The 27,581-nt window shown below is 33.3% G+C and overlaps 4 protein-coding genes across 5 annotated transcripts; 2 read left to right on the top strand and 2 right to left on the bottom strand.

Annotated features, from left to right (window-relative positions):
* Window positions 1-67: 67 nt before the first annotated feature.
* Window positions 68-6,276, bottom strand: PGI1 (phosphoglucose isomerase 1). Its single transcript, XM_011018592.1, has 14 exons — window positions 5,424-6,276; window positions 5,198-5,314; window positions 4,802-4,900; window positions 4,584-4,667; window positions 3,719-3,862; window positions 3,567-3,632; window positions 2,447-2,515; window positions 2,229-2,336; window positions 1,880-1,932; window positions 1,651-1,789; window positions 1,352-1,508; window positions 1,094-1,172; window positions 570-636; window positions 68-460 (listed from the first exon to the last, which is right to left on the bottom strand). Exons 1-14 carry the CDS (start codon window positions 5,955-5,957, stop codon window positions 326-328), a joined length of 1,851 nt encoding a protein of 616 aa, XP_011016894.1. The 5' UTR covers window positions 5,958-6,276; the 3' UTR covers window positions 68-325.
* Window positions 6,277-13,414: 7,138 nt separating this feature from the next.
* LOC105120418 (Chaperone DnaJ-domain superfamily protein) lies at window positions 13,415-16,358 on the top strand. The gene is made up of 5 exons (XM_011018591.1): window positions 13,415-13,763; window positions 13,834-13,911; window positions 14,023-14,098; window positions 15,719-15,792; window positions 15,886-16,358. Exons 1-5 carry the CDS (start codon window positions 13,650-13,652, stop codon window positions 15,955-15,957), a joined length of 414 nt encoding a protein of 137 aa, XP_011016893.1. The 5' UTR covers window positions 13,415-13,649; the 3' UTR covers window positions 15,958-16,358.
* A 4,813-nt stretch (window positions 16,359-21,171) lies between these two features.
* On the top strand, window positions 21,172-23,392 carry LOC105120417 (14-3-3-like protein GF14 kappa). The gene is made up of 4 exons (XM_011018590.1): window positions 21,172-21,784; window positions 22,115-22,237; window positions 22,862-22,978; window positions 23,109-23,392. Exons 1-4 carry the CDS (start codon window positions 21,281-21,283, stop codon window positions 23,127-23,129), a joined length of 765 nt encoding a protein of 254 aa, XP_011016892.1. The 5' UTR covers window positions 21,172-21,280; the 3' UTR covers window positions 23,130-23,392.
* Window positions 23,393-23,912: 520 nt separating this feature from the next.
* CUTA (Nitrogen regulatory PII-like, alpha/beta) lies at window positions 23,913-27,474 on the bottom strand. Of its 2 annotated transcripts, none has more exons than XM_011018588.1 (6): window positions 26,988-27,473; window positions 26,775-26,893; window positions 26,216-26,278; window positions 24,914-24,945; window positions 24,679-24,773; window positions 23,913-24,386 (listed from the first exon to the last, which is right to left on the bottom strand). In XM_011018588.1, the coding sequence occupies exons 1-6, from the start codon at window positions 27,173-27,175 to the stop codon at window positions 24,305-24,307; spliced, it is 579 nt and encodes a 192-aa protein (XP_011016890.1). In that variant the 5' UTR covers window positions 27,176-27,473; the 3' UTR covers window positions 23,913-24,304. The 2 variants fall into 2 exon arrangements, with proteins under 2 accessions (XP_011016890.1, XP_011016891.1); XM_011018589.1 differs by lacking the exon at window positions 23,913-24,386 and adding an exon at window positions 24,427-24,609 and having other exon boundaries at window positions 26,988-27,474.
* Between the last annotated feature and the right edge of the window lie 107 nt (window positions 27,475-27,581).

Below are 27,581 nucleotides of genomic sequence, written 5' to 3'. Positions count from 1 at the left end.
CGTAAGATTTATTCAATATATTGTCGGACATCTTGCATAAAAGCAGAGAATTTAGGTTACTTGAAACTTGAGGGCAAACCACTGGTATAATACAAGATGCTTTCAAATGACACTTGATCCCCGACAAATTCCTCTTACAGGGGGCAACTTTCTTGACAGTGGTTCTAATCACACACAAGGACAATGGAAACTTTCTTATTTTGATGAGTGCTCAAGGTTTAAAAAAATCTCAGCTCGTGTAATACATGCAGTTCAAAATCAGCTTATTGGAGTTCTTTTTCCGAACTTGAAGACATGTTTTGTTATGATCTTCACTGTTCTTAACTTAGGCAAATAGCTCATCCACTTTACACTCTCCAAGGAAAACTTTGAGACTGCGCGGTGAACCACAGCTGCCTTCAGCTATAAGTGCTCTGTCATTAGCAGCCATGTGTGCAATTATCTTGTATATCATTTCAGTCTGCAACCAATGAAAGGAAAGTTTTTGATAAAGACAAGAGAGAGAAAGAAAAAAATGTGAGCTGAACATTCATCGCTCAAGCAAGTCAAAAGGAGGTTATTGTACATACATCTTCGGTAGCATGGCAACGATCGGCTACTTCCTCAATTGTCAATGATTCCACAGGCTGTTTGCAGCTGAGAAGCCAGAGGAACGTGATTATAATCAGCAAAAGGAAAACTACTTCCAATAAAGTAAAAAGAAGCACGCACCGAGATTAGAAGTTATATAGAGTTGCAAAAGTTAGATGGTTCAAAAGGTCAGAAATCAGGTCAGGCTGAAAAAGGGTTAGGGAACTACTTTTCATCCATAAGAGAGTTCCTTGGAGCCCATAGGACAGCAAAGTTGAATCATTCTTCTGGACTTCATAATCTCGTGGAGATGAACTGTTACTATAAACAATTTAGGGTGATGGAAAAGGTAGTAATTGTATAGCCAGGTTGGTATGAGCACATGTTATTTGTGAATGGGGGGAGGGGGCAGGTGGACAGTCCTCAACATAAAGACATCATCATGCAAGTTGATTTTGCAATAGCACAAGCACATCAGATAACGTACAAATGGGAGTACAATTGTGAGCTTTTCATGTCTTACCTTGCCTCATTGAGCACTGCCAAAACCCGCTTCTGAAGAGCTAAAACTTCTCCTGCTGCTTTCTTCCCTGCTTCCACACCTGGGATCGCAATTAAATGTAGATACTAGCACTAGTAAGACACAGATCACTCATCAAATATGCATGCATGTATAGTAAGATCACTTAGACTAGAGGGACAATCAAGAGCAGCCACAATAATAACCTTCATTTCTAGAATCAGATGTGATTTATAGGCAACAGGATACAGCAGTATTTACCAGGTTGATGATAAGCATTGATGTTGACAAGTGAGGCATATATCCCAACTGCCCGCTCATAAAGCCCAATAAGAGCCCCAACAGATCTGGGGGTCACTTCTTGCACTGTGACTGTTATAGATTCCCTGTCATTGGCATACAGAGCTGACCTAGTTCCCTGCACAAAACCAAATCAGTTTTAGATGGGAACATCTTGAGCATTTATTAAAGGAAATCAGTGGAGCTGAAATCTCATCTCCACCATCTAGAACTAAAACCACTATTAGTGTTTAGATACTGTCTCTTGTTTGCACATCTACCTGTAACATTCCAAATAGGTAGTCACCACATGTGACACCAGGTTCAAGCTCCCAATCATGGCCAGGGGGTCTATCTCGTAGCACTTCAATGAACGTTACAAAGAAATTGTGCACTCCTTCTCTCAGTTGTTGAATGTAACTAAAAATATATAACTGGGTGCATCAGGACACAGCAAGACAGCCCCAACAAATAAATCATAGAAAATTATACATGATCAGCGAAACTTACGCATGCTGATCCGTGCTCCCTTTATTTCCATAGACAGTAAGTCCTTGATTTACCTGAGAAATCAGAGAAAGTCTCATCACCTAGGAAATTCTGGGAGGATTCAATAGGTAAAGGGTTCGAGAAACAGTTTATAGAGCTCGAGTGACATCCCTGTTCACAGATGGGATGCCACCCCAAGCCCTCACATAAGAGGCAACGACTCTCAAATATTAAATATCTCTATCAAATGTTTTTACAAGCTTTAATCATAAAGCAAACTGAACTAACAGCAACCTTCAAGATGAAAAACTAGGTGAAAAAAACGCACCAAGGCAATTAAAATTGATAATTTTTTCCTGATTGCACATACCCGATTACCATCAAGATCAAATTCCTTTCCAAGTGATTCCATGACCAGCTGTTGCAAATACCTACTGAATAGCAATAGGCTGTCCTTGTATGGAAGCACAACCATGTCCTGCAGAAAGCAAACAAGCAAGGACAAGCAAAAAAAAAAAATCAATTCTCATAACTGGTTTTGAATTTCTGATAACTTGTGTAGTGCCAACATTTAAAAGGAACCCGCACCTTAGATCCCACCCCCTCAGAAGCCCAATACCAACATAAAGCTAGCAAAGCTGCAGGGTTATTCCTAAGCTGGAGGAGAAATGTATTGATCAAAAGGATGATCCCAATGCAATGCACAAATATAAAACAGAAAATGAAACTAAGACAATAAACCAGACATCAAGCCACAGTTAACCATGCAACTTTCTAGTGGCAAGCAAGGTAAAACCTGCAGAGTAGATAAATCATTGACCTCTAAACAAAGAACTGAGCATGTTCATAGAAATCACAAAATAAAATAATTAGCTCTCCCACAGAACTAAATACTACAGCAGTACTTCAGAAGGAGCAACAGGATATCGTGGTTGAATTTTCAGGCCATGACTCCAAAGCAACCTAATTGCAATCATCTGAAAGCTCCTCGACTATGCCACTGGATCAATCCCATTATGCAGCAATAAAAGGAAGAAGATGAAACAGCAAGCATGAATTGGTCTTTTGCCTACTTGGTTGGAACAGGTGAGCGATGGTTAATGCAAGATCCACTTTACACCAAATTTACATTTATGATATCCTTAGATGACTCATCTATCTACTACATAGCCTGCTCAACAGAAGAAGGGGTGGAAGCAGAAAATTCCCTGCAAAGTTACAAATATACTTAGACCACATAGTATTTTAGAGTGACATCCACATTTTTCACCTTCTTGTCGTACATTTTTCATCATCCTAATAACTTACATGATTCATTTGAAGAAGATCAACTTCACAACAGTCTATAACTTATTTAAGAAACCTCCAAAACTTAAAATGTCTAGATTTGTAAAGTCCTGTCCAAAATGTTTCACCAGGCATACCTAAAAACCACCACCATAAATCAAGCTTGTTTATATTTGAATTGCAAGAGCTGAAGTGCAAGAATCCTGTTTTGATGACACAGAATTTTCAAAAAAGCTGGAACCTCTGAGCAAATTAATATGGTTTTTCTCCAAGGTTCCAACAGGTCACCTATAATTTGGAACCTCTGAGCAAAACAGTAACTAAATTGAATCAAGAAACTGCTCAAAAGTTCAAGCAACTAGCAATTCAAAAATCAAATATGACAAATTTATGGCATAGAAATATAAGAATCGATACTTACCACTGTGGTCCTATTTGCCTCATCCATCAATGCCGCACCAGCTAGCATTTCTCTGATGTCAATCCCCTGAAGGAAAGATCACCCATAAGGAATCATGTATAATAAATCAAGATAAATGAACACTTAAGACTCTGAAAATAACGGTAATTTACCTGAAGCGCTGCTGGAAGCAGGCCAACTGCAGACATTTCAGATGTCCTACCACCCACCCAATCAAACATAGGGAATCTAGCCAACCAGCCCTCAATTCTTGCAGTGTTGTCTAGTAATGAATTTTCTTGTGTTATAGCAACACCCTGCATCGAATACATGCAATAATTTCATAAATAAAAGAGTGGGGAGGGAAACTGCATGAAGAGTACAAGGAAATCTTATTCAGAAGTAACAACTTCAGTATTAAAAAACAATGCAGCCTATAATTTTAAGAGACAGGTCAAATATTCATCATTTTCATCATTCAAAATCAATAAAGTCATCTGACACATAACTAGAATCAGACAAGTTAGCATCTCAAACTGCCATCTCACAATGGACAGCACAATCAATGATCTAATAACAAAGTTAGCAGCTCAACACTAAACCTGACTCAGTTATTCTAACATAATTGATGTATGCGAAAGCAAATGTGAAAGCTATGTTATTAACATGTGAGACAATCCATAATAAGTGACAACAAACTTCAGTTCTTAGGACAAGGCTCTACTAAAACAGTGCACTGTAGCAGGCACTTGCATGCACTGACCATCCTTATAACTAATACTGGGGCAATGACAATGCAATTTACTCATCTAAAGGAGGTTTGACCATGTCTACAGGTTAGATGCAAGGAAATGCCAAAGAATAGAATAAAAAATCAAGAAATATAACAAAATGAGCATTACCTAGATCGTTTACCGCATGCTGTAGCATTTTATTCCAGCTTATTTCCAATTTAGTGGTGAAAGAAAACTTTTAAAATCCCTTGATAGGAAGCAAGGGAAAATCACAAAAGCAGAGACAAGAACCTGAGATCAAAACCTGTTTTGCAAAATCCAGTCCAGCTTCACGAAAGGCCTGTTGTACTTCCAACAAACCATTTCTAGTTTCAGGGGTTCCTCCACTCTGAGAAGAAATGGAAAAAAAATTACTTTGGCAACAAACTTACTTTGTAGCAAAATGTAACGAACACTTCTGAGAAGAGAAATATAATAGAGAATTGCATCTTCCTAGGAGAGAAGCAGTATGTCCATATGGACCTTTGAAATCACAATGACAAGAGTAGAAGCCAGCTCCGGTCCAAGTTGAGCAATCTGATGATCAATTCCAGCAGGATCTGTATTATCAATGAACCTTATCTGAAAGGAGACAGGAAATATTTATCTTCCGCATTCAAACCATGACATTTACAAGAAATAAAAATATTTTCATGCAAAGAAACGACAATCAGGTCATGTCATCAGCGTGCATGCTTTCTTGGTTCTAAAAAGTAACACAAAACCCCACAGCAGTACAAGTAATGGCATTTCAGCAAGCACTAAGCAACTCCCCTGTGAACAGCAGCAATGATAATGATGATGACGACAACGACAATAGCATAGAATAGAAGAATGCATATTCAGAATTAACATATTTTAGTGGTTTATTGGAAATACCTTGAGAGGAGGATTATCGGGCGCCAATGCCTCCGCAACAAACTGCGGACCGAGAGCTGAACCACCAATCCCAACAGAGAGTATTTGAGTAAAACGCCCCCCGTCCGGAGTCTTAATCTACATTTTATAATCAGCAAAAAAAAAAAAGAGTATAAAAGAGTACTCGAATTAACCTTAATAATCAGTCTCCAGTGATGGAAAAAACATATATTAGCCCGTAACTAACCTTACCACTGACGACTTGATCAGCAAAATCACAAACAGCATCAAGAGCCTTGTCAATCTGAGTTTTCAAAAACGAATTAGGCGCTAAGGTTGAATTCCTCAACCAATAATGCCCAACCATTCTCCCTTCATCAGGATTGGCAATCGCGCCCTTCTCTAATTCCTCCATGTCCTTGAACGCCTTATGGAATCGGGGCTCCATTTCCGAAACAAACTCGTCCGTGAAACCGATCCGACTCACATCCAAATACAACCCTAATTCCTTGTGCTGGTAGAGCCAGTCAACGTATCTCCTCCACAGAGAATTAGGATCTTTTTCCAGTCCGAGTTGTTTAGGCTTGTTCGGAAGTTTGTCGTTTGTTTTTGATAAATCGGCGGGGATATCGCTAGCGATTGAGCGAGTTGGAGTGAGTAGAGTCCGAGTTCGATATGTGAGCGAGGTTTTGAGTAAGGGAGGATTGAGGGTGGTTTTCCAAAGAGACTGCTTGGGTTTGAGAGAGGGAGAAGAAGAGCAGAGGCCAGAGAGAGAGGCCATTTTTTGGGATTTTTTGCGATGACAGCGAGAGATTATTAAGAGAGGGAGAGAGAAAGAGATGTTTTGGTTTTGATTTTAGGCCATGACTGACGATATTTTTTCAGCGAAATGATGAAAAGGATGTTTGGTGTTTTGGGGGTAAGAGGCTTCTGAGATCGGTGTGTGTGTGGGGGTGGGTGTACAGCAGGATTCACACGTTTGATTGGTTGGTTTCTTTTTGTTGTCTCATCGATGGCAAATGGACGATGGGAGGAGGGGCCTGTTCTTACAATGGTGTCCTCCGTCTATTCCTTTTTTCTTTTCTTTTTTTCGGTCTCAAGAGGCAGTATAAACAAAGGCTGCAACTTTCCACCAACGAAAAGGCAGGTAATGTTGCGTGGAGGCGTTCAACAAAAGTCAGCCAACCAAAAAACCAAAAAAAAAATAACTAAAAACACTAAACTAAGAGAAAAAAATCAAAGAAATTAATCTAAAAACTAGAAAAATCACGATCGCTGACTCTGAAACATTTTTTTCTTTTTCTTTTTTTCTTTGACAGCAGCCGCATGGTATATCTCCCTCCCTCCTTGTCTACACTTGAAAGATTACCTTAAATCTATTGATTGTAAACCTGTATTTTTTTCTTTTTTGACAGCAAGCGCACCTTCTCATCTTTCCCGTGTCTCCCTCCCTCTTTCTTCCCTTTTGATCGAAAACCCGGTCTATCAATTGTAGATCTTGAAATCTAAGATGATCTTCAATTTTCTCTTTTAATCTATCTTAATACGGACTGTAATTAGTAGTTATAGTTTTTTGTTTTAATCTCTTCTCAGATTTATTAATTTAGAGTAAGTTCATTGCATAAACCCACATCGAAATGAAATTAAGATCGATATTGAACACACCCCTCGATCTAGTTCCCGATGTTCTTTTGGGTCCTCGGTATTTGTAAGCTTTGTTTTCGTCTGTAGTTGATTAATTGGATTCTTATATTTAATAATGGGGTGCAGAAAAGGGGATGAATCAGAGTCATAGGATGTGGCTTACATTGTATATTTGATATTTTGAGAACTATTATAGTTATAATTTAAAAAAAATATTTTATAAAAAATTTAGTTGAGCTTGATTTAAAAATATATATATTTAATTAAAATTATGATTAAAATAAAAAATAATTAAAAATATTTGATTAAAAATATTTTTAAAATTTTAATTATATAATAACTAAAAAAGATATATATCGATATTAACGGTTTTTAATTGAAATATTATAGATTTAACTACTGTTATTACATTATGAAATAAACAATACTTTATATAATGTATTTTTTATTATTTTATTAAACTATTTGTAATTTCATCACGTAAAAAATTCATACGGCAAAGACTATAATTCACATGGCTTCTTGAGCGTGTAACAATATCAAGTAAAATATCTGTAAAAATAAAGTTGAATTTTGATCAAATTCTACAAGTGTTATGCCATTATACAGTATTTTTTTAATATAATCACGTAGTGTCATTAAACAACGTTAAACACTTGCTTTTTAATAAAACACAATACTAAGAAATTTTGTTAGATTTTTTTTTTATTTTATTAGGCTAAACCCGGTCCAATACATTTAGATTTTAATCCTACCCATTCATTAATAATAGAGAGTGAATTAATTCACTTGCCACCTCTCCACTGCACAAGATGAACAATTAGGACAATGAAGCACAAAAAAAGGATAAGACGTAAGTTAACTTGAGTTAACCTATAAATAAATTAGATGTTAAAAAATAAAATTAAAATATATAAATTTTAAAAAGAAAAAAATAAAAGTTAATCCACATTAACTTGAATTAATGGTTTTATTCATAAACTCAAAACTAATTCCATAGAAGGTAAATAGTAAAAAGTAAATAAAAAATCTAAAAAAATAAAAAAAAATCAGCAATTCAACACATGTAAATCTCTTAAACCCAATATAATATTTGAAATTCGCAATCCATGAAATCCTAGCCCTAAGTTCGATAAAAAAATATAACTTTCAATCCATTTAATTTATTTAATTTTAAAAGGTAAAAATATAAATAAAATATTAATTTAATAAACTTGCTAAAAAAAAAACAACAAAAAAAAAAATTTAAAATCAAGTTTGATAAAAGAAAATAAACCATAAAGAATTGCCTAAAGAATTCAAGGGTGAGAAAATCACCGTCTAGGCTATTTTCAGACGACAAAACTTGCTATTGATATCAACGATTTCATCTGACAATAAAAATTTGATATTGTTTGTTTTGAACCGAACAAGCTCGAGGGAGAAAAATTTCTATGTTTGATTTCGTGTTTTTTAGCTATTTGAAGGTTTTTGTCTTGTTAATTGATTTTCCAAGGTTTAAAAGATGTTTATTAGGTTTTTTCAGTCAAAATAGATGTGTTGACCTCTCGTAGACCCACACTTTCATGTTTTTTTTCACAGCCTAGGCACACTGAGCAACTGAGCCCCCCCTCCTAAATTACAACAAAATCCATATATAAAAAATCAAAGCAATGAAAGGGCTAAAAGGCATTAGGCCTGCAGTAACTTTAGAGAGCCGTTAGATTTTTTTATTCAAAGTTCAAAGCAGTAATTTTATTCTGCAGAGAGAAAAAAATATTCAGATCCATACAATATGTTAAAAACAACTGTATCACAGTAAAAACAAATCTTGTCCTCGACGCCTAGGTTAATGGTTTTTTTACATTATTATAACTAACGGTAACTTGAATCTTGTTGGATAATAACTTTGCCAGGAGATTTAATTTTTTTTCTGTTAATAAACAAAAGTAGATTCGAAAATTACCTTCAACGGTGGAAATTTTAGCAGAAAATATATAATTTTATCAAGTTGCTAGTTGTTTTCCAACATGTTAATTACCATTAAGCAAGTAGAGCTTTCAACTCAACCATGATAGAAATAGCCTGAAATGTTTTCGAAGTAAACAATCCTAATTTCATCCAGCGTCGTAATCTCATCAGTGTAGAATCACCAATCTGAGGAGATTCCTTGAAGAATTATCGTCAGAATGACTCAATTATCAGCAGAAGTTAAGAGCATCAATTTAAGCATGTTTAGGAGTACAATTATAGTTATTTTTTAAAATATTTTTTATATTAAAATAATTTTTTTTAAAAATTACCACATTAAAATAATAAAAAATACATATAAAAAAAATTAAAATTTTAAAAATATAGATAGAATTGCGTTTTCAAACAAAACCTAACAGCTAGATTGATTTAATTCGAAGAATGGGTGTACTATGCTGGAAAAAAATGTTTGTAACCGAAATTTTGATTAATTTTTTATTTGAAGTTATTTTTTAGTATTTGAAAATTATTTTGATGTGTAAATGATTTTTTTTAATATTATTTTAATATATTTTTAAATAAAAAGTATTATAAAAAATTTACTTTTACCGTAGACACACCCTAAATTTAACCGATGAACATCATTGAAAGGTTTTTTCGAAGGAAATGTTTCCTGCTAGGTAATGTGGCTTGAGAACTTCCCCTTGGTGCTCAGAGGGTTTTATTTCTAAAAACAAACAATTTTGTTCTCGTTGATTCTGCGAACAGCAGGCAGATATTATTGTTTGCAATTCGTGACTCGTTGGAATTTCCAGTCTGGCATTTTTATTTTTTTCAACTACAAATATTGATAGCTGTCGCTTGATCTGCGTGAAAATGATATCTGATATGATCTGTGTCCGTAGTTCTCAGTCCATTCGCGGCGAGGAACAGTGACATACTGTCCACTCCAACTCATCTGGGGATTCTGGACCACGCCCCTACACAAATACTTGACCGAACGGTCGTAAACCCCGCACAGATTTTATTCTTGTTTTCTACCTGAAAAATATTTATTGACCGTTTCGAGCAAGTTGTCTCAGAATGTGTGCTGCAGACCACAAGAGCTTGTGCTTATTGAAATCAATTTTTTTTATTTCCAGTGGTTAGCGATCAGTTTGTTCTAAATAGATAGGGTCTCGAAATCTTGAATCTTCCAAGACAAACCCAGATCAAATTACTTGTAAAACCAATTCATAGGTCATTTGACTGTATAGTTTTAATCGATTTCTTTGTTTTTGTTTTTGGTTTTTTTTCCTGTTACAAGCATATGCCAACCGTAGTTTAATTCAAATTATTTCGGAGGTTGGAATGTCAGAAACTTTTTTAAATAAGAAGAGAAATTACTAATAAATATTTGATATTATATATTATATAAATATGTGTCATGTAAATAAATATATAAATTCAAGTAAACCAAAATTAATTTTAAAAATTTTGAAATTATATTATAATTATTTTCTTTGAAATTTTATATTTTAAAATTATTTCATAATAATTTTGTTTTTAATCTAATTAAAAATATCTTTCTAGATTTTCTAAGTACTGTAAAAAATTTTAAAAATAATTTCATACTAATATATGATATATAGTATCTAAAACCATATTTAAAAGGATTATCACAAACTAATATTATTTTTACTGATTTGTTCTTTTGTATAAGTGAAATAAATATAAATATTAAATATTTTTTAATTTATTTATTATGTCTTTAATTTTTTGAATTATCATGTATTTTACTTTTAATTACTAAAAAATTCATCATCATTATTTTTTATATAAAATTCATAATAAAATATTTATCAATTCATTAAAATTCATATTTATTAATATATAATATTACTCATACATATATTAATTTAACAAATTCATAAATTATTATAAATTCTAATATTTTCAATAATTAATTGATATAAAAAAAGGGAACTAACAAGTAGCTAGGAATATATATATATATATATATATATATATTAAAAAAATAAGGGGTAATTGTTCCCTTTTGCACGCACGCGGCTCTGCCACTGATCCTTACTGTCAGGAAAACAAAGCTCATTGAACCTGCAATTACTATATGCTGGGAAGACCCAAGTAGAAAAGGTTTCTAGTAATGGATTCAAAGTTCTCACACAAACACTCATTTTAGTTCTCAAACTTCATGGATTATACTTATCAGGTACCTTGATATTTTTACAATCCAATTATAATAAACAAAATTATTTTTGCTATTTTTTAACCTTTAACTATAGAGAGGAAAAATAAATATGTTCATGAAAAAATCAATATTAACACTAATTTTGGTCATGAAAATAATCAATTTTAATATTAATAAGTCGCATTTAATAAAAAAATTTTCACTTAAATATATTTTTATTTTGAAATTATAAAAAAACCTCAGAGAGATTCCTAGTTTTGTGTGTATACTTAAAGGCTATTTATGAGTTTATTGATATTTTTAATTTTTGTTTCCATGTATTTTGAAGTAAGTTGAACTTTTGAATAAAAAACACAAACTCTGTTTTTTTTAACTACCATGGCATATGAAATTTAGAAAAAACTAAATGATAGAATAGAATATATATCATCCACCTCAATTTATTTTGTCCACGCACGAGCCCTTTCTAGCTCCTAGCCTTTTTCTTTGTTTTTTTATATGCTATCATCTTTTTTTAAAAAAATCAAGTGTTTTAATGTGCTTTTAAAATGATTTTTAATTTACATTTAACTTAATATCTTTTCTCCTGTTTTTTTATTTTTTGTATGAAATATGTTTTAATTATTTTATATATATTTAATTTTTAAAGAAATTATTTTAATTTATCTATAATTTTTTATTTTCTGTATAATTGATTTTTTTTAAACATATTTATTTTTTATAATATTTATAATAAGTACAACACCACGAGATACTTTTTTCCTTTTGATTATAGTCAATTAATTTTATATGTATATCTATTTCTATTATTATTTTATTAAATAAAAAATTAGTTTCAATAAATAGAGTCAATAAACATAATCAAGTAAATAATTTGTGTTATAAAATAAAATATCTTGATTTGTATTTATCTTTTAACCTTTTCATTTACATATTTAATTATTATTAATGATTTTATTTAATTATTAACACATATAATTTTTTATTTATCAAAATAGATAAACACAAACTTTTTAACATCTAACCCGTAGCTTTTAAATAGAGTATAAAACTTAGAGCATGTTTGAAGACATGCAAACTATATTCCTAAAAATTTTAAATTTTTTATATTTTTAAATTGTTATGATATTTTTTTTAAATAAAAAAAATAATATCTTTTTAAATAAAAAATATTTTAAAACATCATCACAATTATAAGTCTCAAACATGCCTTTAGCCCAGCTCACTTGATCACGTATAAATGCAATGGTTTACTCTTTCATGTTCTCGTAGAAGCAGGGATCGAATTCGTTTAAAATTGTTGGGCCATTGACCCAGAAATATAATATTTCGAGTTTCTCTCATCAACCTTTTCAGTTCCTTTTTTTTCCCTTGACATGTCAATTTGCCGACCGTTGCCATGAGTCCAAAACTAAGGTTATTAAGATGGTGTACAAGAATATAATTGTAATTGTTTTTTAAATATTTTTTTTTAAATATTAAAATAATATATGAATTTTTTTAATACCAGTGTATTAAAATAAATTTAAAACATAATTTTTTAATTTAAAGTAAAAAAATTAAACAATTTTATTTTTTTTTAAAATGCTCTTTAAACATAAAAATACAGGGTTGAACTAAGTCAAACAAATTAATAAGAAATAACGCAGCAATTGTCAACTGCAAAATGGCATGTAACATGCAATCATCGTTGAAAACCAACCTATAGCTTATAAAATTAAATCGAAATTACTGAAACGATGTTGATTGCCAGTTTCTTCAATAATACGATCAGGATTTATGCCCGTGTGATATCAAAGTTATTTAGAATGATTAAAGTAAATTTATTGGCAATTTTCAAAAATAATTTTTGTTCAATTATACAGTGATTAAAATAAATATTTATGGAAGTTTGAATTTAAAAAGAAAAAAATCTATAAATATAAAAATCAAAATTATCAATGATTGAATTTCAGCCACTCAAACTTTTTTTCTTTTTAAGTTTCCCGTTTACTCTCTCTCATTTCTCATAATTTGAATTCTTCTTCTCCTCGCACTATGACGGGGAGATATACCAAGGAGTGTGAGATTTTTAAAAGAGTTGCCTGGCCATTGAATAAAGACCAAGAGGGCCTCTTAAAATAACTAGGTCCGATGCCTGTGTTTTGTGCAGACAAGATCAATTTTTTTATAACATAAAAGAAAATATTTAAAGAATGCAAGTCTTTTTTATGAAAAAAAAGAAAAATTTTAAAAAAATTTATTCACTCAATAAAATTCTAATAAATTCAATTAATTTAATAATACAATTTAAAAAATCAATAATAAGTAAAAAGGACAAGAAAGACACCACTTAATAAAAGGGGTGTGAAATTACTTTCACCTCCTTAACTCCCATTCCAAGCACCCCAGTGAAAACAAAACCGTAAATAAAAATAAATAAATAAATAAAAACCCAGGTACAGTGGCCTTCGTCCAGAAACTTCGTTAGCAAACCACACGAATGAAGCCTCATCAGTACAGGACAGAAATAATAATAACGGGGCGCGCCGATACATACATGATTGATGATACATATACTGATACGTATCAGAGGACCGACCCACATGGCTGGTGCAGAGGTTTATCCTCAAGAGAAGCAAATCTAAAGTTTGAATCAAGAAAGGGCCTCCCACACCGTTGTCCTGTGTCTCAAGCTCCAACAGTAACATGATGATGTGGGACGAGTGGGACGATTCTCAAACCCAACCACAACAACAACAACAGCCAGACCAGGATTCTTGCTTTAATTTCGATCTCCTTTCGCTTCTCTCTAGACCCAAGGTTGTTGCATTTCCCTTTGATTTTTATTTTTTTTTGTCATATTAGGGTTTGTAACTGGCAATGTATGCAGGATTATTATAAAATACTTGAAGTTGATTATGATGCTACGGATGATGCTATTCGATCGAACTATATACGCCTAGCACTGGTTCTTATCCTAGACTTCTCTATTTTCTTTTTTGTTTTCTTGGGTTACCGCTTTGTGATTTGGATGAAATTCTTTTTCGGTTTGTAATTGGAAGGTTTGGAACTTGTGCAGAAATGGCATCCCGATAAGCAAAAAGACGAGGATAGTGCCACTTCGAGATTTCAAGAGATAAACGAGGCTTACCAGGGTCTGGATTTTACTCCTTCCCTTTTATATTCTTAAATTTCTTTTTTTCCCCTCAATTAGTTAAGTGAGAATTTATGTTGCCTGGAAGTGCCCATAACACTGTTTCTAAGTAATCTCTCTGAGCGTTCCAAGATTGTGTTTGTGCGTGCCAATTACCTCCTATTTCCTTGTATTCTACATTTATAAGTTTATAGATTACTGGCTAGCTGTGTGCCTGGCCTTTATTCTTGGCTATTCTTCTCCTAAGATGGTGATTCCAAATGGGTTGAATCCCATGTTGTTTTGCTCTTTCAGCATGAACTCTATAAGTGCAGCACTATCTGTTAAAGTTTTATGTGCTTGGGTGTCTTGGTGAATGTTATAGATCACCGTTTTAGCCAAATTAGCATACTCTTGCGAGTTTAAAAGGCGCCTTCTTATCATAAAGCACTCTGCTGCACCGCCCAGTCGGCAAGTGGGTTCTCTAGGACATAAGGCTTTTGGAAGTGAATCTCGTAGTTATGATGTCTTTGAAACTTCTGGTTTCATGTTTCTGCTTCTGTTTGTGCACAATTGATTTTGGTGTCTTTCCATGAACTGATTCTAATAAATTCTTGCTAGCTAATATTGATTCCCATCAATCATCTTTCATGCTGGGATTACATAAACTAACAAGTGCAAGAAGTTTGTGTAGCTAATACTTTATGCAGTGATTGGACGCTCTATGAACATGCTACTCTATTGTATTCAACAATGTGGTACAAATCATTCTGTCATTCATGATTCCATTGCATGAGCTGAGTTAGTCAAAAGGAGACCCAGCATATTATCACATTATATGTGAGGTCTTAACCAAACAACCATGAACGATGAATTTGAAATCTTAATAAGAATGAGGTAAAGAAAAACATTTTAAGCTGACTTCCTTTTTTAAGCCTTTTTAAGAGGACCATTTATAAGCAATCAATCTGTTTCTCCTTTTTAGTGTAGGCAGGAGCAGTTGCTTCCGCTTTTGATTGGCAGTTTATCAATGAGAATTAGGACAAATTTATACAATAACGAGCTCAATACCAGCAGAGTTTCTGCTCATGTTGTGTAGGTCCCACATAATTAGATTATGCGTGGTTAGGTCGGTATTTCTCTTGAAATAGGGAGGTCGTTTCCGATAGGATTTCTGGGGAGATTCATGGCTTTTAGTGGCCATGAGAATTTTGCTGCAAATATTTTAAACAGTGAACGACACCCAAATGTAGCAATAGTTAAACTGAGTTTCTGTAGATGGTTGAAATCTTTTTGGGGTACAGAGAAGCCTGTCATACCTAACTAATTGTTCTTTATCATCCATTATTTAACATATGATGAGAATCAATGCCTATTCAAATCCTCAAAGAAACACTTCTGCAATATACCTTTGTGTCGGTCCTTGTCTCTCTCTGTGTGTGTGTGTGTGTTTTAATTATGTTAGAAGATGGATTCCTAGACCTGAAGTCCCAAGAGCATGATGATGTTAAGGTCTTTGCCCCAGTTGAGGGCACTGAATGTATAGCTTACTCACAAAATCCTTAGCGAAGAACAACACATACAATTTGTGGCCACTTATCGTGCATAATTGACAATGGAATCTTGTAATTTTCTTTGACAGTTTTAAGTGATCCTGTCAGAAGGAGAGAATATGACAAGAAGGGGATGATGCACATCTATGATTACGACATAAGCGTAAGTCTTATTTGCTGTTGAACTTTGTTTTTCTTATGCTTGTGCATGCTCCGGCCTGATAATGCCCCTCAAATATTCTTGTGTTGGTTGCAGGAGTACCTCAACCGGTACAAGGGCCTTATATTAACATGTAATGGTCTTGGGATCAGGCATTCAATTTTATAAGCAGAAAGAGAGTGCGTGTACATTTGCCACTAATCTTCGTACCTGGTGATTCAAACGATTAGAACAGCTAGGAATTGGGAGCAGCACGGTTTGGATGTATTATGGAATCTAATTCGTGCGTCAGTGTATATATGGGTAGAGCAGTATCCCTGCATAAGTGTTACGTTATGGCTGTTTATTTTTCTGATATCGTTGCTTAATTGATGAAATGTTTTAATTTGCCATGATGAAATACGTTTTTCTGTGTCTTGAAGACATCTAATGGGCCCTGAGCTGTGCAGGAGGTTGAAACTCTACCCTTTAACAAATCTCTACCGTTCTTGGCCTTTACTGAATTGGATCCTGATCGCTTGTAATGCCATTACATTTCATGAGATGATGAGTTGACGGGATTGGATTGAGTATTTGGGTAATTCGGGTGGGAAAAGTTGTCAATCGGATTTTTTTTTTAATTTCCTGAAGAGTTTCTGATTCTCTACATTTTATTTTTTCCAATTTACATTTTGGACCAAATTTTCTGAATATTTTGAATTCTTTTCGGCGACCCGTGCATTTCATTTCTTTTCCTGTTTTTTTATGTATGTTATTTTGGATAATTGAGCCCTTCAAAATTAAAACAAAAAAAAACAAAATAGTGTTTTTGAAAAAATAAATCACTGTAGAGAAGTTGTAGGTTTTGTACATTTTTTTAAAATCCTTCGTCTATATTTACGTGATATTTTTGTTATTTTCTCATTTGCTTATTTTCTCTCTTAAAGGTTGATTTTTCAATTTCATTTTTTATGTTACATGTTCGAGTTTTTATTTCGTAACTTTCTTTTGTTTTGCATTTCTTATCGTGTTTATAGTTTGTCTATTTTTATGCAATATTTTTATTATTTTCTCATTTGCTTATCTTCTCCCTTAAAGTGTGATTTTTCAGTTTCATTTCTTTATGTTAAATTTTCAATACTTTCATTTGGTCTGCATTTTGTATAGTGTTTGTAGCTTTGGACATTGTTATGTTGTTTATTAGGCATTGATTGTACAAAATTAAACTATAATTGTTAAAAATAACACTTAAAAAAGAGATGATCTAAGTTTACATTCTCAAAAATGAAAGCTTTCTTTGATATTTTAATAGATTGTGTGTGAAAATCAAGGTGGAGAGAAGGAAGAAAATGAAAAAAAAAAAAGAGAAAAAAAGGTTGCTAGAGCCACTCTTTTTACCACGAAGTATCATTGAGGAAAGATCTCGTCGAGATGATCTTTGCAAAAAAAAAAAAGGGGTTTCAGAGAGCCACTCTTTCCACCACGAAGTATCATTGAGGAAAGATCTCGTCGAGATGATCTTTGCAACATCAATGATGATTGTCTTTGAAGCTTTGCTCGTCGTCATAATAAGATAATATTCCTCACATGTTGGCGTGTGTGTTGCACTCGCTAGACACATGCTATATATATATATTTTTTTATTCAATTTAATTCCTAATGATCTGAAGCCTATCTAGTGGCTTTATTCTAAACTCTGATTCTCTAATAACTCTTAGACATTTTTTTTTTCTCTTGGTTCAAATTAATCCATAATTTTTTGGCAATTCTTTAATTTGATCTAGAATCTTATCCTAACTTGTACAAATAAAAACCCAGTTTGAGAGAAATGACTATACAAGAAAAGAAAGAAATAAAATGGCTAAGTTGGCTTTAAGTACAACCCAGCCGAACACGACAAGAGATTGGAAATATACTTGCACCTTGAAAACATATTGTTGTGTTTATGTTTAATTATTTAGCTAATATATTTCAAATATATTATTATTTGTTGTCATTGTAGAAAAAAGTTGGTGCCCCGGAACTTTGGAACTCGAGTCGGACATGAAATTGGTTGAAAGGCTTAAGTTTGGCCCATTTAGTTAGATTTAGTGACGATACCAAAAAGTTTTATGTGATTTTATTTGTTTATTTTTTGCATTTTAAAAAACTTAGTTTGACTTACTTTGTAGCCAAGGAAATAATTTAATTTTTTACCAAATTAGTTTGGCATACCATGGTAATTTAATCTTTTTAGTAGTGCTCACTTCAGGGTGTTTGATATTAAGATTAAACTTGTTTTTTCAATAATTTTTTTTTATTATTTTAGATCGTTTTGATGTATTAGTGAAAAAATAAAATTTTAAAAATAAAAAATATTATTTTAATCAATTAATGCGATTTTGCAAGCTGTTTTTTTTATTAGCATGTTTTTTTTTTAAATATCGACTAAATAACATAATTTTAAGAAAATAATGAGTTAACATAATTTATATATGTTGCAATTGAAAAATGCGACATTAAAGTTTATCACGACTTAGAATCGACATTTAAAAAAAAAATTATGAAATGAAATACACGTGTAAAGAAAGAAGGAAGAGAGAAGAAATAAAAAAAGAGATATTGAAAACACACTGAAACTTTGATTACAACACCATCTGTATTATTTAAAATATCTCGACAAAAAAAATTTAATAACATTAACAAAGGTCACTAACGGTGACTCTAGTGTATAACATTTATTACTAAAAGTGAGTCATTTGTCATTTTTAGATGATAAATATGACACACTTAGTCATTATTAATAGTTTTTTCAGGTGTGATTTAATTTATCTGGTCGATATGTTTTTTATGGCACTGATGATATTCCAATCAAAATTTTGATACACTATGATGATTATTTTATTATTATTATTTTTTTTAATTTATAACCCCTTTTACATTTTTTGTTTAAATATTTCTACTCTAAATAGTGGCAAGTTTGACTATTTTATTTTTTAATAAGTATATATTGTGTTATTTTAAAATTTTTTCCTAAATTGTGTTATTTAATTAATACTTTTTAAGAAATTGCATTTTTAAAAAAAAATCTGAATTTCAACCCGCTCCCTGAACTTGAAGTCAGTCCAAACGATCGTACGGGCCTGACTGACGATTGGCGTTGATGTTTTTGCTTATCAGGATGATGTCACGAGTTTTAACTTCCGCGTGTCGAATCGTGGATTGCAGATTCAATCCTCAGAAGCGTCCTCACATGACTGACATCAATCAATGCCACTTGGGTTTTCAAATTAACCGCTTCAACAAACAAGCGATATCTTCGTAAATCCAAGTTATTATTAAGATAATATCTCTTTAATCTGTGAAATCTCATCAGGTGACTTATTCACCCATCAAATGAGTGAGATTTCACTGAAAATTGATTTTTGGAAAAAAGAATATTTCTTAAACTTGGCAGGCAGCGAGCATAATATTTTTTCAGCCAATAGACGCGTTCCGAAATGTACGGTGATCGGAAAATCCAGTGCCGCGCCGGGAAGAAGAAAACCCTGGAGGAGGGACTCTTGACACCTGCAATGGGAGAAATAGGCTTTGAACTGGTACCGAAAACTAGTTTTTGACAGCCGTGTTGCAGCACAGGTCTTCATTCCTAACAAAAGCACAAGTCAAAATTCAAAATAAATTCCTAAAACTATAATTTGACCTAGAAAAACACAACTATTATCCTCCTAAACTAGGTAAAATTAACAGAACATGAAGAGCATGGCTAGGGGGATCGTAGCAAGGACTTCATCTACTGTATATTGACACAACGAAATGACATGTTTGTCGTTCTTTTTTTTAAAAGAGAATTAATTGGCTTTGATGGGTAAAAATATTTTTACTAAGGGTACATTTGTCATTTTAAAATCATTGAAGTCCTCTTAGTTTTTTATGATTTTTTGAACAAATCAATTGTTTAAACATTTTTAAAAGCAAATACAATAAAAAAAATTTAACTATCATCTATGGACATTATTTTTATTTCCCATTTAATAAAGCACAATGTAATTATTTCATTGCATTTAAGCTTGAAATTATCAAAGTTACAAGAGCTTATTCATCATTTCTTTACTTTTATTTCGTGATAAGTATTTGATTTTAGAGTGAATGTAGTCATTGCATGAGTAAATTATATATAAAAAAATTATTGGCACATTTATTTTTAAATATCATGTGTTGCTATTTTCATGGTTGGAACTACTATTTTATCATGTTATTATATTTTCCATAACATTTTTTTTTTAAAAAAATAGCACATGCATGGTGATTTTATTAGGTTTGATATTAATGTAACCCCTTTTTTTCTTTCATTTCTCTTTTATCCATCTTGGTTTGTGCTCTACATCTAAAAACATGACAACAACTCTTCAATTTTTTTTATGTCTAGTACTTGTTATTTTAGTTATAAATTTTTTATTTGAAAATATAATTTTAAATTATTTTTTTAATTTCATCATTTTTTATTTTTTCAACTCTCCAACTTAGTCCTTGTTTTTTTATTGTGATTTTTTTGTTTGGAATAATTTATAAAATTTAATTTTTAATGATTTAATTCCTATTGTTTTTTTACTTAGGTTTTATCCTCGTTCATTTTATTATTATTTTTTTCAATAATAAGTTTTTTTAATTAATTTTTTTTATCATATCACTCAATATTAATTAAATTAAGAATTAAGATTTTTACTTGAGTTAAAGTCTAAAATTCTTGAATTGTAATTTTAAAAGATTAACAAACTTACTTAGTTTTTTATGTTATTAGAGTATGATTATGTATATATGTATTAAGTTTTTAAACCAATTAAATTTATTAAACTCATTCGATTCAATGATACAGGTTTTGGTTTCCTTTACTTCTTTAAAAATCGTATAATTCCTTTAACTATTTTCTTCTCATATCTAATTTTTTTTTATTTAACATATGACATTGTGACAACACTAATATAAATTTGCTGGAGATGCCTTTTTTAAAATGATATTTTTTCTGCTTTTAACATTTAATACTTAATTAATTATGTATAAACCTTTTAATTTATTTTAATATAAATTTAATGTTATTATCATAATTTTATACCCCACATCACAGCTACATCACAGATTTCAAAAAATAACCATAGTTAAGATGCTAGTTAATTCAATTTATGTTCGTTCCAATAATTTTTGTAAAAAAACAGGTGTTGTCATTTAGATAATTTTAAATGTTTTTCTGTCTATATAAATTTAAATTTTATCTTTCTTATGTCTTTATATTATTTTTTAGGTTTTTAAAAAATGATTCCAAGTGCGACGTGGCGCGGAAAAAAAAATGGTAACTGCGTTTTTGGCCATGAAAATTACCCTCTTACCCTCTGGAAAAGGAAACAACCGTCTCTCGCACAATTCCCCGTATCCAAAAAAAAAACCACCAACCAACGAAACAAAGAAAAACCACTCTGCCCTCCTACTCAGCTATTCCTCCTAAAACACAAATCCCTCTCTCCTCTTTCAAAACAAAATGGCGACCACCACCACTGTCCCGGACAACCTCACCAGAGACCAATATGTGTACCTTGCCAAGCTCGCCGAGCAAGCCGAACGCTACGAGGAGATGGTCCAGTTCATGCAAAAGCTGGTCCTCGGCAACACACCTGTCGGTGAACTCAACGTTGAGGAACGCAACCTCCTCTCTGTCGCTTACAAAAACGTGATCGGCTCACTTCGTGCTGCCTGGAGGATTGTGTCTTCAATTGAGCAGAAAGAGGAAGGGAGAAAGAACGAGGAACATGTTGTGCTTGTTAAGGAATATAGATCTAAAGTCGAGAGTGAGTTATCTGATATTTGTGCTAGTATTCTGAGGCTGTTGGACTCGAATCTGATACCGTCCGCTACTGCGAGTGAATCCAAGGTTTTTTATTTGAAGATGAAAGGGGATTATCATAGGTATCTGGCTGAGTTCAAGGCTGGTGATGAGAGAAACGCTGCTGCTGGAGATACTATGCAGTCTTATAAGGCTGCTCAGGTATTATTAATAATCATATTTTTCGTTTTGTTTTTGAAGTTTATCTTGTTCTGTTTGTTTTTTTTTTTTTTTATAGATTTTGCTTAATGTAACATTTTGTTTCTAGGGTTTGGATAAATATTTGGGGGGTGTGGGGGTGGCTTTACTGTAAGAATCTATGATTTCAAGCAGTATCGGTGATTTTCCGATTTTCCTTTTTTTTTGGGGGGCTGGGGTGCTTAGAATTGAGTGAAGAGTTGTGAATTAAAAGTTTGGTTCCAGGGAAAGTCGTGTCTCATTTTTTTTTCCTGCTTTTCGATTGACTAATGTTGATGTACTGTAATTTTGAAGGATACTGCGTCTGCGGATCTTGCACCAACACATCCAATAAGGTTGGGTTTGGCACTGAATTTCTCTGTGTTCTACTATGAGATTCTCAATCAGTCTGACAAAGCCTGCAGTATGGCAAAACAGGTATGCTCTTTTTACTTCTAAATAGTTTCATCTAATAATTTAAGTTATTAGATTATATGGTTATAAGACATGATATAAAGTCTTGATAGTTAATCTGTCCTGAGTTTGAATCTCAATGCCGTTATTCTCTTTTCTAATTAAAATCTAATTAATAATATAAGATAGTGCAGTGCCATGAAATAAATTATCAACGTTTTCTTGTGTGAGTGGATATGATATGGAATTTCTGAATGGGAAAACGCTCATACTAGAGTCTTTATTGATGCGTGGATGAACATAATCACTTGGGACTCTCGCGAGCTTTTCAAGTAGTTTCAACTGCTCAATCTTTATGATGTGGTGTTGTGCTAATGTACTTGCACTTGCTCATTTGCACACACGAAACTTGACAGAAGTTCCAGGTTCTTCCTTCAGTGTTCCTGGCATTCTTCACCACCAATGTTTGTTTCAATGTGTCTGGTTCTAGTCGTACATTGTTTCTCAGCCATTGTGTTTTGACATGACCAAGGTCCGCATTGCCCTTTGGTACACGCCAACAGGAGATTGCTACAAAGTTATGTAGGCCTTTTGTCCATGAATAAATGTTAGAACTTTTTTTACTTGTCTTGCCATCTTTTTGTGCAGGCGTTTGAGGAAGCTATTGCCGAGCTAGACACTTTGGGAGAAGAATCGTACAAGGATAGCACTCTGATCATGCAACTCCTAAGGGATAACCTCACTCTTTGGACTTCGGATGTCCAGGTTGGTGCTTCTCGCCCTCTCTCTGTGAGCTTCTTTCTAGTCAATGACTTCTGCTGGAAGTTATGGTTTCTCTTTATTACTAGAGAACCTGATTGATTGAGATCTAACCCTTGTGTATTGTTTTCTTCAGGACCAATTAGATGAGCCATAGAAGGCATCATAAAGCTTGACTGGTTCTAGTCTTCTTCTGGAGGAGGTGGGCTTTGAATGTCATCCATTTGTGTCGTGATTACCAAGTGTGTTAATTTAAGAAAACTGGGCATTACCCTTGTGACATGATGTTTTTTTTTTTAATTATTATTTTGACTAAACTTGCTTTTGAATTTCAAGTGCTTCGGAAAGGGTGGGCATTTGATGTGGGTATATTTTAATGTCATGGTTCTTGTTTATACCATAATTTCTCCCTTCCAGACTGACTATACACGGAAGATTTATATGTTCAGGTGACGGAAAATACGTAGACTTAACTTCCCAATGCTTACTCTTTGGAGAATTCTACTCCCTATTTTCATAATCTTCAAACAACCCAACGCAAACAGGGCTCCTGTTTCTGTACAGCTTTTCTGTCAAGCACCAGCCTCGCTGGTTAGTCATGGTTTCTAGTTAAGAACACCATCAAAATAGCCGGAAAAGATAAGTGTAGTTCGAGTTCGTTACTCGTGCTATCGCAAAAAATTATGCTATTCCCAAACTCAAACCTATGGAAGCTTGTCGTTGAAAGATCGAAGCCCCAAATAATAAAATGAATTAACACTTGCAGCGAAGCCATATTCATTGATTTACAGAGCCTGACTTCCATCTCCATATGCACTCGACGCATGGGCTCCTGGCATCAGTGCCCAAACAAGGTTGGCTTCGGGTCAAACAAGAAGTTCGTTGAGAGCCGATGTCCTAACAGCATTTTAAATTATTGGCGATTTTCTACACAATCACGTCAATGCCAAATCGTAAGTGACCAAAAGTACATGCAAATAATTTCTCACGAGGCGGCCAAGCCAATGACCACCACCACACATGCTCAAGGCCGGCAGAAGACACCCAGAGGATAATACAACCTCAATAAACCAGCAGAAGACTTAGTTTAACAAAGCAAGCAAACACTCATGAAATACATACTGCGTGCTAATCATACTTGCAAAGTCGCCGACACAACATCAAGAGAGCCCTTGGTATATAATAACAGGTCCCAATTACTACAGCTAAAAACAATATGCAACCAACTACTGACAGGAGAAGAGAACGTCAACATGTGCAAACCCAACTGGTGATGCAAGCCAATCCCGAGCACTGAGATTTTATATGCTCAGATTTTACAGATGACACGAGTCAGTCCCTTGTGCTGTCTTTGAGCCATTTTAGGTATGGAATGCTTCCACCAGTGATGGGCAAGGAGATTACTTCTGGAACCCTGAGTAAAAGAACAGAAATAAAAAGCAGAATAAATCTAACTGAAAAAAGTTATTCTTTTGCTAAATTCATTTCCGCCATCCCAACATCATGTTCGTCCTGAGCCTTGAGCAAATGGAAGCATATAGAATCCTAGGAGACATGGCAGCAACATTCCTAGTGGATAAAAAGTTTAATCTTCTTGTGCAACCATAAAACTGCATGTGTTTCTTAACATCTTTAGCTTGCAACAGAAATTTTCCAAGAAACTTTGTTACTTTATTGTGTACATGCTACATATGCTTTATGCTTACTCATATTCATGGTTTGCTTTGACATGCTCTGTCAGTGCTTCCAGCAAGGATTGCCTGGTCTTGATAATCAACAGTTCCTCAGCATCTGACTGAATCTACAATCAAAATCGAAAAAAGCAACTTTAAACTTGCATAAGGGCTTTGATGCCCAAAAGATCATACAAGAGATTTAAGCATATAATCTCTTCTTCAAGTTTAAGCATATCTTAATTAACAAGGGGAAAAAGATTTATACCTCTCCCTGCCATTGATACACCGATTCAATACCTATATTCACAAAAAACATTGGTTATTTCAGAAAGTAATTTCACAAAGAAGCTATAAAACATCAAATCTGCAAAGTTCAAGGCGATGTGATGATGAGAAAGAGAAAGCCTGACTTAATGAATAACTAAAGCATTCCTGAAAACTACACAATTAATGAAATTTTCCAAAAGGGCATACAATCTATGGTGAAGTGAGTCGCCACCTAAAATTAAAGCAAAAGAACAAAAGATAGACTACTGTCAAAGGATATGTGTATAGGAAAACCACTATGCATAGATCAATTGTTTTTCCTAGGGAAAAGAATTTTTTTTGGAAAACATACGATTGTTCTGAAGTTCACAGAAAACCTATGGTTATATTTACTTTCACATAATTGTTTCGCAGTTTAAATCTCTAGTTTTCTTATTTATTCTAAAAGATTTTTCCGTGAAAAAATACAAAAATATGTTCAATGGCTACAAATTACCGAAATGAAAAGGAAGGCCTGTGTTTGGCTTCACTTAAAACATATAAAGGAATGGATATAAAAGATTAATTGAACCAAACAAGGACCTTGTTTTTTATGATGGAAAACTTGGAAAACAACTTTTTTGGTGCTTCCAGTTTTCTAGAAAACTAGAAAAATATAAAACAAGTATTTCCAAGAAAATAATTTTAATTTTCAAACAGCAAACACATTTTCTATTTCCTAGAAAAAATCCCAAGGAAACTGAAAAATTCTCCGCAGCCAAACACAACCTAACTTGCTCCATAATATATCATCCAACGAAAAAAGTGATAGAAAAAAATCGTTGTGCAACATGAAGGTACATTGGATATTGGACATGTTATAGATGATATGATAAATCTCCCAGTGCTCTCTTCTTTATTTACAAAGCAGCTACAGGGTTACCCTTCTTTTATTTAGGGGGAGAGGGAGTGGAGAGGTGTTGTGGTACAGGGATGAGTCTCAGCAACAGAAAAGCATCAGGGGAGAGTACATGTGTAGCAGGGTATTGGGCAGGACGTAAAAGAGGGGAAATCAATTCATGGCTCAGCTTGTTACAATGTTGCATTCCTAGTCGTAACCTGATATTATAGTTTATTGTGGTTACACCCAGTTTCTCAAAACAAACTCAGATTGTCCAACATGGAAACATAGATTTCCACTTAACCAACATACTCTGAAGCGGATACAGAACCTTTATTAAAAACTGAAAAAGCTATCGTATTTTGCCTGGCTAAAAGGAAAGCAAAGATACATAGCATACAAGAAGAAAGAGGCACATGCCTGGTACTATGTTTACACACGCTGCCAGCTTCTCTTTGACTATGCTGCTAGCCAATTTCTTTCCTGAAGGCATATTGAGAATCATAAATTACAAAATCAAGCATTCAAAACATTGTGTTCTTTAAAACGAGATAGAGATCAAGAATTACAAGAGGTAAGAGATAGAATCAACTTCTGCTATGTTGTGTGCAGATTGGAAAACAACATGAAAAGCTGTAAGAACCAAGAAGTGCAAAATTAAGAAAACCTCAACTAAAATAAATAAATAAATAAATAATAAAATGCCACTTAAACTAAGTGGGGTTGATATGTTTGATCATATTGATTCATTAATAAGGAAATGAAGAGAAAATATATATATATATATATATATATAAGCAGAGCTTCTCTAATTCTGCGGGCAACAATTGCTTAATTATTTTTCAAGTAATGAGGAGGATAATGCTTGATTAAAATCAGAATTGAGCATGTAATCAATCCTTTAAGAGGGGGGGAAAACAAATAATAGACAGAATCACAAATAAAGAAGAGAAACGAAACAAAGAAAAAAGACACAAACCTGCTTCTCTATTAGGGACAGTAACATAAACAACAATACTTGGTACGGTGTCGGAATTCCCTTCCATTCTGATGTTCGTAGCTTGTGTTGCTGCTGCTTGGCTGCTGCCAAACTTTGATCTAATCCGAACGTTTGAATTGAATTAATTAAATTACAAGGTAATTATATAATCAAGGCCCAAAAGAAGAAGAGATTTTAAGGCTTTTTATTTACCTTAAGAGAGGAATAAAGGGGAGAGATGGAGCGCTACCCGTTTTGAGAGAAGAAGAAGAGAGACTTGTTGGGCATAGATTAGAGAGGCCTAAGCTTATCATGCAAAACGCCCCGACAAGAGGCAAACGCCGTCGTATTGTTGTTGAAGGAAGGATTGACGCAGCTCTTGAAAAGACAGAGGAAGCCATGGCTACTTATACTCCTGTCAAAGAGTACAATATTATTCATTTCTTGATCTCGAGTTTAGTTTGATACTCTCACCGTTTGAGGAGGAAAGTTTTCATTCCAGCACTATCTGATTCTGCCACGTTAGGCATTTAGGAACAGTATGATATAGTCTAGCGGTCGATGGGGTCTTGTTTTAGTTATGAAGGAACGACAATGCCTAACAAACACAATCTTGCTTGAGTGATATGTCGTTCAGAGAAGGAGAAGTAGACATGCCTCCCAGGAAAGACTTGCCTATCGTGGGAATAGTGAAGAATTGAGAGTTGAGAATTCTGTGGGAATTTGAAGAGAAGGGGTTGCTTCCATTTGTCACCATGGATGCTTCAATCTTGGTCAAGCTGCAGATATGTTTGGTATACTACATAC

Source organism: Populus euphratica, unplaced genomic scaffold (assembly GCF_000495115.2).
Source record: "Populus euphratica unplaced genomic scaffold, PopEup_1.0 scaffold6.1, whole genome shotgun sequence".
Lineage (NCBI taxonomy): Eukaryota > Viridiplantae > Streptophyta > Magnoliopsida > Malpighiales > Salicaceae > Populus > Populus euphratica.
This window is presented reverse-complemented; position numbering and strand designations above follow the sequence as displayed.

What these genes read in the sequence shown, in the direction of transcription:
- PGI1 (XM_011018592.1), bottom strand. Translation starts at nt 5,957, where the DNA reads ATGGCCTCTCTCTCTGGCCTCTGCTCTTCTTCTCCCTCTCTCAAACCC. An exon ending in ATCAAGTCGTCAGTGGTAAG is followed by an intron (nt 5,315 to 5,423) that starts GTTAGTTACGGG and finishes TATAAAATGTAG; the next exon opens with ATTAAGACTCCGGACGGGGG. An exon ending in GGGAGCACGGATCAGCATGC is followed by an intron (nt 1,790 to 1,879) that starts GTAAGTTTCGCT and finishes ATATATTTTTAG; the next exon opens with TTACATTCAACAACTGAGAG.
- LOC105120418 (XM_011018591.1), top strand. Translation starts at nt 13,650, where the DNA reads ATGATGATGTGGGACGAGTGGGACGATTCTCAAACCCAACCACAACAA. An exon ending in ACTATATACGCCTAGCACTG is followed by an intron (nt 13,912 to 14,022) that starts GTTCTTATCCTA and finishes GAACTTGTGCAG; the next exon opens with AAATGGCATCCCGATAAGCA. An exon ending in TCTATGATTACGACATAAGC is followed by an intron (nt 15,793 to 15,885) that starts GTAAGTCTTATT and finishes TGTTGGTTGCAG; the next exon opens with GAGTACCTCAACCGGTACAA.
- LOC105120417 (XM_011018590.1), top strand. Translation starts at nt 21,281, where the DNA reads ATGGCGACCACCACCACTGTCCCGGACAACCTCACCAGAGACCAATAT. An exon ending in AGTCTTATAAGGCTGCTCAG is followed by an intron (nt 21,785 to 22,114) that starts GTATTATTAATA and finishes GTAATTTTGAAG; the next exon opens with GATACTGCGTCTGCGGATCT. An exon ending in CCTGCAGTATGGCAAAACAG is followed by an intron (nt 22,238 to 22,861) that starts GTATGCTCTTTT and finishes CTTTTTGTGCAG; the next exon opens with GCGTTTGAGGAAGCTATTGC.
- CUTA (XM_011018588.1), bottom strand. Translation starts at nt 27,175, where the DNA reads ATGGCTTCCTCTGTCTTTTCAAGAGCTGCGTCAATCCTTCCTTCAACA. An exon ending in CCCTTTATTCCTCTCTTAAG is followed by an intron (nt 26,894 to 26,987) that starts GTAAATAAAAAG and finishes CGTTCGGATTAG; the next exon opens with ATCAAAGTTTGGCAGCAGCC. An exon ending in AAAGCAAACCATGAATATGA is followed by an intron (nt 24,387 to 24,678) that starts GTAAGCATAAAG and finishes TCTTTTACTCAG; the next exon opens with GGTTCCAGAAGTAATCTCCT.